The sequence below is a fragment of the Acanthisitta chloris genome, unplaced genomic scaffold (genome assembly GCF_000695815.1).
Source record: "Acanthisitta chloris isolate BGI_N310 unplaced genomic scaffold, ASM69581v1 scaffold7370, whole genome shotgun sequence".
NCBI lineage: Eukaryota > Metazoa > Chordata > Aves > Passeriformes > Acanthisittidae > Acanthisitta > Acanthisitta chloris.
In genome coordinates, this window is record NW_008653269.1 from 67208 (window position 1) to 78777 (window position 11570).

Sequence of the window (11570 nt, forward strand, 5' to 3'; positions counted from 1 at the left end):
TTCAAATGAAAACTCTGTGAGCAACAAAATCCCAACTCTAATTAGCCAAAACCTTTATCCAGAGGTAGACATCTGGCACAGAAAAACTCTGCTTTCTACTGCTGCAGTATGACAAAGTTTTAATGGTTCAAAGAAAAATCTCAGAATACTCTAACATGGACAGATAATTCTAAGGGGCACGAACAGTTCTGAGATCTGCACGGTCCAGTTTTGAAAAAAATAGGATGGATTCTCCCTGAAACAAGTGATCCACTGATAGAAATTGCCTTCCTTGAAGAATTTATAGTCTAAAATAATCCAAACTAAAAGGTTCATGTTCCATCTTCATTATTAGCAGAGTGTTTCTACAGGACCAATGGTTTAAAAGGCTGAGGGGAGCAGAAACTATTCTTTACTGCTGAATTTAATGGATCCTTAGTGGTGTCCTGCTATGCATCTTTTAAATAGAAATTATGTCATATAAACTGGATTATAATAGATTATTTCAAAAAGAGTGAGAAGAACTTGTCATGCAAAGAAGTAGCTGATCCTTTAGAGCTTCCTGCAGTGACAGTGGATTCACTGTAAGTATGACAGGTACAATATGTGAGTATCTATCTATGTTCATAGATTGCAGAAAACTGTTTCCAAACAATTTTGCTATTTTGAAGTATGTCTTTCAAAGATTTACAGCCTACTCATAAGGTCCTGAAGGCAGGAAAAAGAGAGCAGAAAAGAATTCCTGAATAAAACTGCAGAATAAATTGCCAGCAAAGACAAAAACAGGTACAGAGAGTTGCACCCCCAGTGCCAATCTCCAGTGTTCTCTATGTTGAACCCCTGACATTTCCAGAGGTTTGCAATCATCATTTTAGCCTTCAAACTAAGACTACACATGCAACACAGACTTTGCACTGGAAGTGGTGCAAATCAATGCACTGGATTTAAGTTTCCTTTCCAAGGACAGGTGTTCCCAAATTAGGTCAGTACAGGTATCCTATAACAGATATAAATTTTGCTGCATATTACATCCAATTGGACTAGACTCTAAGCCAATCCTCTCCACTTGAACAGTGAAGGATTTTGCCTTGTTCCTAGATCCTAACTGCATTTCATATTTCCCCTTACATGCAAAAAGTTCAGGAGTAACAGTCCTGCCACACGTTAACTTATGTTGGACAACTTCAGTCATTATAACCTGGTGAACTCAGGTGTGACATTTATAGGAAGTTATTCCATGTATCACATCTGATATTTCCAAAGCTTTGTGGCATCTGTCCCTATTTGGATGGACTTTCAACGTGAACATTCACCAGGTAAGCTGGAAATAACAACTGTGTGTATGGTTGAGATACTGAAACTCTCCAATTTCAAACACTGAACAAGCACCTTCAGTTGACTTAAGTTTGACAACTCATCAAGCTTCTTACAGCTTTACTATCACCATTCACAGGCTACAGGGGAAGATTATTTGTCTATTATTCCTTTTTTTTGGCCAGCTTTCTTCTTCATACAGATGACTGCAAGTCCTTTCCCAGGTGCTATATTCAGTTCATGTTTACTCCAGCCCTTTTCACTTACATTTCAGGTATCACTTATTTAGACTTCAGATTTATTTGTCCATCAGTTTCAACTGTCACTGCTGCTAAAGGCTCTGACACAGGGCAAGAATCGTTAACACGTCCGTGTTAAACTGCTGAGGATTATTAGGACTCCAACCTATGGAACATGTGAAATTGTATTTCAATTTGATCTGTCTGAGTTTAATCATTGTTCTTGCCACTCAAATCTGAAGACTCTTCTGTTGCCAGTTCCTCCATGCTTTCTGACATCCTTAATATCAGCTTAAATCTCTCCTCCAGGGGTGAGTTATTTACTACTAGTTCTTAACTGAGTCATAAAAAATTCATGAAGTTATGCAATGTAAGTTGCTCCTCTGCTTTCTCTACTCAATTCCTTATCATAACTTGCTTATATGATATTATTGCTTTTTCATTAGTTAACAGCATACTTGGAAATGGAGTTATTCGAAGTGTGAAGCAGTTGTAGAATTACTCTCTTATAGTTATTACTGCTGTTTGTTCCTGCATAATGCTTTGAAATTACAGCTTTCATGTATATTAAATTATGAGTTTTATCCTGACTGTGAGAAGCTGAGCTAAAAGCCTGCTGTTACTGACAGCAGCTTTCACCAGAGCATCAGCCACCGCCCTGGAGAAATCCTGGGTCTGGGGACACCTCAAATAATAAGGATCAAGACTGTGAAATTGATTTAAAACAGGAGAGCAGAACTCATATTCCTGCAAGTAGTGCTGAACAGACACACTGCACTGTTTTAGAGGAATCACCTTTAAATGCTGTTGTCCACCAGAGACAACAGAAGTCACAAATAAAGTCAGATAATCACATGTGCAGCGAAACAGATTTCCTTAGACAGAGAAAGATGACAAAAAAAAAATTGGATGCAAGCAATCAAATTGCTGAAGTAGAAATCAAACCATCTTACTATGGGACCTGCAGAAAGAAACCACAGGAACAGTTTGCTTCTAAGAACTCCCTTCTGAACTCCCTTTCAATAGCTCTTCAGCTATAAAAAGATTCTATCAAAAGCAAGTGGGATTAGTGGGATGATTTTATGTGATGAAAGCCAGACAGAGCTGGTTTCCTCCTGTACTGCTGACAATTAGTCCAGATCACAAAGACTAGTTGCTGCTCAACAAGACACCTAGCAGTAAAACACTCCTCACCATGACCATCCAGATGTTAAATCTCTTATTACCCTGGACACCTGCCACCTCTCTCAGATGGGACAATCCATGCTTCAGAGATATACAGGAGGCAAAAAAATTGTTCAGACTCTGCTTAAAAGACTCTCAGATGCACAGGCAAAAGCAAATTTTGCTACCACATGAAAGAGAGGCTACTTTCCATCCTGCAGGGAAGGCAGGCATAAAAAAAGCTCAGAATTGTGACAGATCTAGAGGGAAAACCCTGTAAAGTCAGGCACAGCGATCCTACTGATGCCAAACAGAGCAAGAGCCCTTTTGCAGCAGGTGAAGAGCAGTGCCCCATTCTCAGAGCAGCAGCCACCAGCCCATGACTGCAGCACCATGGCCAGCCCAGCTCCACAGGGCACATGCCAACGTGGCTCTGAAGCCTTCACATTTTGCTGTCTCCTGACAATCTGCTGTGGGATAGGATAATATATCTGAATAGGGTAATATCGTGGTTAGGATTGCAGCAGATAGTCACAGAAGTACAAACCTCATGGGTTCTGACAATATTCCTAGAAAATAACGTGGGGTTTGTGGAGGAAGAAATAATCCATGTCACTTGGCTTCCAAAATGTATAGAACCTTCTTGCAAAGAAGATGATGTGTTATTGTGCTGTGGAAAACTGGAGGGTCTGGTAATGCTTTTTATTATTCTTAGCATCTCCCAGAGCAGAAGTTCTTTTAGTATTTACTAAAGCTGCCACAATTTCTCAGCATCAACTATCAGAAATCTGCTGCCCCAGTCGCAGGGTTCACCCAGTTGTCACCTTCCTGCATGCTCTCCACCTAGTTATATCATGTAAAAATGCCAGGGACTGTGGCATTATGGAAAAAAATAACATGGAGACAGCTTGTGAGTAGTTGAGGCTAACATGAAGCATTCAATTTCTTGAATCTTTGAGGCAAATTCGAGTTATAATCACATTTTTCTCATGAAGGAAAGCCAGATACAGAAGGATTTTAATGCCTTCCTGGCTTTGTCAAAGCAGTAGGGTTTTTCATATCCAACTTTCCAGAACAGCATAGAACAAATTGCCAAATTTCTCTCCTTATAACCAGAAGACTACTTACTTGCTGCACTGAGTTCTTCTTCCAATGTGTTGCTTTTTAAACTACCTTCACATATGAACATTGAAAGGGCTGCTAAAACAATCCTCCAGTTTTAACAGATTTGCTGAAACTTCAAATACTGAAGCATCAAGCCAATTAATTCTCCAGTTTTGCAACTAATTTGCAACTTACTAGACCTCTTGAAATGAAATATTTCAAACCAGATGCACCTTTGCTTTGGCATTGCATGTGACAGTTTATTTAGTAGATTGTTACCAACTTCCTCAGAAGTAGGTAACAGAACTAGTCTGTCCACTGTGTAAATTAGGGGTTGAATTTGGCTAATGCAGCAAATGAGAATTTTAAGGACAACATGATTTTACTGCTGAAAGAACTAAGAAACATGTTATGAATTTAACTGAGTTTGGCTAGAACCACCAGTTGTGTCCAGCAACAATACAGTTTTCTTATGGCTATGGACTTTGAAGCCATGTGTGATTCTGAATTTTGCCATAGCAAATGGAGAAGAGGTAGCTACCTCAACAATAATCCACCAAATAACTGTGAGTTTAATTATGAGGCAATTTAAGATGTGGCCTGCAAAAAAAGCAAACTTAGCCTAAAGCACCAGATGTAGAACTCTCTCCAGTATAAGTGCCGAAATAGTTAATTTAAAACAGCAGAAGAATTGCTTTTTTTTTCAGGACACAAGGGGAAGAACTTGGCAATTAGAACTGTGATGATGCTGGAGACTTCATACTGTGCTGGTTTTTGTCAGATAAAATCCATGAGAGTCTTTAGCTCGATGCTATGGGCAGTGGTGTAAGAGAGGAGTTTGGCTCCAATGCCCAGTGCAACAGCTACCTGGGCATCTTAATTTGTTACTGCTGATGCAAAGTGCATTGCCTTTCTTGAGAGTCAGAAGATTTGAATTCTGCAATGGAATTCCAGCCCAGCTCACCAGGAGCTGTGTGGGACATTACATGAATTCAAGCCACTCTAGATAGTTGCACCATCACTGGCCTGACCCCCTCCCCCTCCCCAAGCCAACTCTGTCCCACTGCCTTATGTGAAAAACTTTCTCCTTTAAGTGAGAAGAATGGTCTAGTTGTGCTTTGTGAGAAGCAAACACGTTTTGCATTTGGTTGTAAGATGCATTGTGCTGCCCAGTTCTGCAAAACCAGTAAGGGCAACTGTAGGAGTGCCCAGAATAAAACTGTACAATGAGAGCATTGTGAACAGCAACCACCTTTTCCTCCCTCCAAGTATCAACAGAGACATTCTGGTGTGCCTGTGGGATTAGACAGGTGTTTTGAAGATTTCACTCTCAGATTGAGGGACCTACATGACCTACATATGATTTAAATCCCATCTTAGATATTCATAACCTCTTTTGGACCTCGATCCACAGCTAGGTCTTTAGACTTCAATAAGCAACTGGAAGAACTGTTGATTACATAAATAAATGCAAAACTGCTCAGGGTGAATGTTTCAGAATACCCACAACTGGACTGCACTGTAACTGAGTGAACACAGACACAGCCTACAAAATGAAACGTGAAACAGTCTCAGGAAAACAGTTAATCTCCAGAAGCAAAAGACCTAATAAATTCATGAACTTTTACATATGGACCATTTCTCATATAGATGTTTTCTTGTTGGCAAAATAATGAGCTTGCATTTGTCAAAAGTAAGAAATCTGTTTTACAATGGCATATAAAGTATAATGAGTATGAACTCACAGAGTTCATACTTAAAGGCTGAAACTGTTGCTTGGGCACACAGGAGATATCACAAAATAAGTACACCCCACACTCCCCCACCCCCCCAACCTCCTGTTTTCAGGTTTCAGGATGGCTCAGGGGGCCTGCTCAAACACAGCCACCTGGCTATAGCTTTGCTGTCTGCCTTAGTGTTCTTCTATACAAGCAGCAAATCCCAATCAGTCTGTTTTTGCAACCCAAATGCATGAGATTAGTGACTGCAGGAGCAAACAGAATCACTTTAAATCCTGTAAGACAAGTGAATGATATTACTTCACAAGTATGAAATCTGAGATCTCTTTGCCTTTAATTTAAAAAACCTGTACCTAATAATCACATTAAAGTCTGTTTGGCATGCCAGACAGCTTTTACTTCCTCTGTTATTTTTACAATTTGAATGTCCTTTGTAGTTACTGAAATTAATTTATGCCTTTCAGCAAATATTTTTTTAAAAACTTTTTATCTATAAAGGTTGGTATTGTCAAGTACAATATACTTCTATAATTTCACATCTAAGTGCTTTTGCTCAATTTTTGAATTCGGCAGAAGCTGACAATCATTATTATAAATCTTCCTAAGGCTTAGCATTTGTCAAATCAAACAATACAATTTTTGCAGAAATAGTAGTCTTGCAACTCCATTCATTATTTATACTATGTAGCAGAGTGTTCACAGTGCTTAGGAAATTCAAACCTAACTTTTTTTATTTTGTTTTAAAAGGTCAATTATTTCCTTAAGTACTGGAGGACAGGAATGAGACCTAACCCTGGAGCAACAAATTCAGCAAGGAAAATGGGTCAAAGAACAGATGTTTGGAGGATGACAGAGAGCAGTGGTACAGGTAACCAGGTCAGCAGGCAGGAATCCTGATTAGAGTTAACTGAACTCCATTTCCCTTTCATAATCAAAATACTTGAAAACCTAATTTATAACACCAGCCAACTGCAATAAAAATGACTTAAAAAGCTGTAGAAGCTTTCAGTTGTGAAAGCAATAAGATTTCATTATACTAAGCCAGCTGAAAGATCATCTTTATGGGAAAAGGTTGCTAAACTCCCAGTATGCACATATTAAAACGACAATTAGCAATTTAAATAATTTAAATCATTAAACACACAGATAAAATGAGCACAACTTAACCTCATCTATTTTGGGTTGATTATTCATTGGCTGTTAAGAGATGCCTTCCTGAAGAGGGACAAGACAAACATATTTAACATGACAAAAGCTAAAGTAAGTGCCCTTCTTACAGCATGTGTGTTCCATGGCTGCAAGCTCAGCCAGGCTCTGCGCTGAAAAGTATAGGAAAATGCTGCAAAGATATTTATGCTGCTCTCACAAGAGGCAGCACAGACAGGAACAGCAGAGCTGAACGAGTTCAGGGCACTACAACATGCACATAGCTGTTTAGCGTTGGATTTTGGCTGCATCACATTATGGGGATGGACTTGTTTGTATGGTAGACATACCCACAGAATAGGCCTTACAGGAATCCTTATTTGGTCTGTACTTCGGCAACAGCAATTAACAAACTTAAATGTCTACAAAATTCCAATTTGAAAAGAAAAAAAAAACTGAAGGAACTCTTTGTTAGGATTACTGAATTTCAGAAGTCAAGCTAAGGCATATGCAGTGCTTACTAACCAACTGTGGTGGCTATCTGGCTTTAATTTTACATTTTAAAAAATGAGTTCACACATGCTTCCAATTGTAGGGAAGGTTTTGCTTCCTCCCCCTTTCCTCCCAGATAGCTTGCACTTGCTAGTGTAATCACAGCCCATAAGAAGAAAAAGACCTAACCTCAGGCAGAACCACTCCATTGATGCTGTTTCTTGCAGATGTTTGTGTAACCTGTTCTTAAAGGCCTGCAGATATGGAGACTCCACAGCAGTTTATTCCACTGCTTTATCATCCCCATTTTAATTCTTTGCCCCTCACTATCAAACTCTGCAGCTTGTGACAAAATTTGTGGCCATTACTTCTTGTCCTGCAAAACTAATACAGGGCACAAACTCCTTCCTCATTACAGTTTTCTTTTTATGTTGCTGAATATTTATATCCTCATTCATATTTTTTTTCAGTTCAACAATATGAGTTCCTTCACAGTCTTTCCCAGTGGGTAGCATTTTAGGAACCTATTACTCTCTCTATTCCCCTCTGGACTCTTTCCATTGAACCACATATTTAAGTGCAATACTGAAAACTAGACACAAACTAAGGATGTACTAAGTTAAAACACCACCATGAATGTGAAAATCTGGAAAAAGCCAAGAACACTCTCCTCAAGTCGCTTCACACTGCTTAAAAATTACCAGTGGAAATGAATGTAGTTGGACATAGGAATTAATTTCTTTACAAAAAGCAAGACAGCTTGAAATAGAACTTCTTTGGGGTACTTAGAGGGAGTGAATTTCACTGATGCTCTTCTGGTACATATGAATAGTTTAAGCTTATTCTTCAAGAAGTATTGGAGTATTTTTCTAACCTTATTTTTTGCTGAGGAAGAAAGCTTTAAGACAGAAGCCACAATGGAGACATTGTTTTGGACTGGATTACTTTGAGTTTTTTATACTAACACCTATTTAGCTCATTTACTATTAAATCAATAATTACCTTATCAATCCCTTTTATTATAGCTCTCTGACTGCGAAAGGATCACCAAGGCATGCTGCCCCTGATGCTTTACAAGAGAAGAAACAAGCAGAAAGTGATCCCAAGTTTTTAAACAGTATCTCCTATATTACAGAAGAAGTCATAAAAACAAATTCGAATTTGCCCTTGAATGTTTTTCTTTTCTGGATCGAGTGCATTTGCCAGCTAATACATACTTCAAACTCCCTCTGGCTTGATTCCCATTAAATTGACTGTAGGCAAGAGATTCCCAACCTCTTCTACACAAGCTATTCCAAAACAGCACTTGGTACACCAAACCTTACCACCTTGCACAGCTCCCAGTGGAAACAGGGAACAGCTGCTTGGGCAACAAGCTCTGCCTGTGCATGCAAACATCTCTTCCACTGTGCACAAACTCTAACCAAACCACAAGTTTTTCCTGCAGCTTTAACATTTCTTATAGCAACATTTCTTATTCAGCTATGGTGATGCCCAAAAAGTAAGAATCCTTGCTGTAAATCTACATCTATTCTATATCACGTCTTCAACAAATATAAAGGATAAGTTGTACATCTTGTTCAATAGCTGAATGGATACACCTGAAGTAGTTCTCCATTTCAACATTTCTAGTACTGATGCAGTAACAGCCTGAGATGCAAAGAAGTTTCCATCAAGTTTTTAAGTCTTTAGTCTTAATACCTAATTGCTGCAACTCTGTGCAAAGCGGTGATAAAAGCAGCAGAAACTCTTGTAAGTTTTGTGCCAGGGAAGCTAACCTAAGCATTATCAGCAGTCAAAAATTCTGAGAGAAGTAAAAACTTACATTAATCATATAGTGGGAGGTCACTGGAAGTAAAAAGGTTTATAATCAGACCTTTCTCCACACACAAAAATCCCTGAAAGTTCCTTTTTTCTTACAAGAAAGTGACAGCTCTTAGAACAAGCACATTTATCTTATTTTTCTTTCCAACTCATGGAAATAACAGATCTCTCTTGCTGAAGACCTCTCACCTAATGGAAGAAGCAAGTGAGCTTTGTTCTTTCTTTCCACCACTGGATGTGTCCAAGTATGGTGGCCAAATCTACTATGCAAAGGACCCTTAATAAAGAATGTTTTTACACCCAAGCCAAGGAATGAAGCAGAAAATGGGTGTAAATCTTAGTATGGTGTTGGTTTTGTGACGAGTATATGTGGAAACATTCCATGCATCTGTATTATCTGTGTCAAGATAATTAATCACATTTTCCAAAGCAATCTCTAAAGATCTTTCTCATGCACACTACTTACTACCAACCCCTGTGAAATAGTTTTGCACAGTAAAAATTAGCATCTTTTTAATAAAATCACTCCAGTTCAGTAGCTAATGAATACTACAAGAAATATGATACATAATACTAAACAGAATAAACCTTAAAATCCTTAGTTTCATTTGATTAGCAGGTAACTTCTCTCTTACAGGAACTTTTTTGCAAATAATGTGTTGTTCTAAAAATGGTAATAATGCAAATGGCTTAGTTTTTAGTATATGTAATATAACTTTGTAGATTCATTAAACTTCAGAAGGAACTTGTATAAATATCTTTTTGTTATTATATCGACCAGGAAAAAATTATTTAAGAAGTACACAAATTGCCCAGAAGGCTCTAAGGCATTACATTGCACTCTAGCCCATGGCTTTATTTCCCATTATTTAAGATAATTCCTGAAATATAATAAATAAAAGACACCTAATCTCAAAATATACATCAACAGATTTAAACATTACTCTCATTAACCCCTACAGAGCCTATAAAATAGGGTCAGCTGAAAGGACTTTCAAATGCTCCTCAGCAGACACTACATCATGTTCCAGTGATCTACTGCTTGAAAAGGAAAAGTCTTTTACAGCCCAGCCCCTAAGGGTTTCAAGATCATAACATTTAAAACCCCTAAGTACAAGCTTGCTTTGATATGTGGTACAATACTATAAAATATGAATTAACAAGGCCATTAATCATTTTACATAATATAATTATTAAGCATGCTCTAATCCCAAAAAAGGCACTGAAATAGTATCGTATGTGTTACTCTTTTTAAAATTTGCAGAGATATTTCAGTTTAATTAATGGAAACCACCTGTCTAAACACCATTAGCTCATATGTATTTTTTAAGGACTGGCTTGAAACAGAAATGGAATCTTTACCCAAGTCACACAAACATTCCCTGGCAGTGAAAGGAGGTGGCTACAAAACCTGCAGCGTATTGTTTTTCTGATTTTGGGTTACAGTAGCTGAAGTTTGTAAGCACCAGAATCCTCATCCAGCTGATCAGTTACAGCTGTTAATTGTGCAGGGAGAGACTGGCTGACATCTGCTTCTTGCAGAGTTAGTTAATGGTTCACTTCCAGGTCCTAAAAGGATTGTAGCTTCTCTCAAAAGCCCCTGTCGGCCCCCATCCCTGTCTGCCTGCTACACTGCCTGTCTTGTTCTGGTTTGTCATCCCCTACACAATGCAAATCTCAGGGAACTCACATCTGCCACTGATCGACCCAATTCGTGAGCAATCTTTTCCCATCGACCAGGGGTCCCTCCTGGGAACTTAACCATACTTCTTGTCAGCTGGCTGAGGTCCTCCTCTGTCCATTCCGGTGCCTGTAAGACATTTGTAAAACATTCATTACACTGGGATATTGCACATATATTTGCAAGGTAATATACTGAAAGAAAAAATTAATCTTTCAACAAATTAATCAAATAATGTTAAAAAAAGAAAAATATCTGGGTGTCTTTTCCCTGTGCTGTTGCTGAAAATGCATAAAACCCCCAGACTAACAGTAAGATATTAAAAATCCTTAGCACTCAAAAAATGCATTTTGTGTATTATATACACTAGCACATGAAACTTCTATTAGCTTTAATACAATGTACATAACATTGGAAAACGCAGTAGATATAAAAAGCAACAATACTTTTATTAAAAATTATGGGGTTATGCAAGGAAGAAATTAGAAGGGCCAAAGCCCAGCAATAACAATCTGACTACTGCCGTAAAAGACAACAAAAAAGTTTCTACAAATCTACTAGCAACAAAAGGAAGGCTGAGGAGAATCTCCATTCTCCACTGGATGCAGGCAAAAACATGGTGATGCAGGATGAGGAAAAGACTGAGGTACTTAATGCCTCCTTTCGCTCTGTCTTTAATGGTAAGATCAGTTGGTCTCCATGTATCCAGCCCCTGAGCTGAAAGACAGAAACAAGGAGCAGAAAGAAGTCCCCATAATCCAAGGGGAAATGGTCAGTACCTTCTGCACCACCTAGACACACACAAGTCCATAGTGCTGGATGGGATCCACTCAAGGGTACTGGGGGAGCTCACAGAATTAGCTCACCAAACCCTTTTCCACCATCTAC

General features: G+C 38.5%; 1 protein-coding gene across 1 annotated transcript in view; it reads right to left on the reverse strand.

The window, feature by feature from the left end:
• Positions 1-10811, reverse strand: part of LOC103807462 (dnaJ homolog subfamily C member 1-like) — a gene marked incomplete at its 5' end in the record, with an annotated part of 15354 nt that extends 4543 nt beyond the window's left edge. The window contains one exon of the mRNA XM_009080193.1: positions 10692-10811. Coding sequence (XP_009078441.1) covers positions 10692-10811 — 120 coding nt within the window. The remainder of the gene's footprint in view (positions 1-10691) is intronic.
• Positions 10812-11570: the final 759 nt, after the last annotated feature.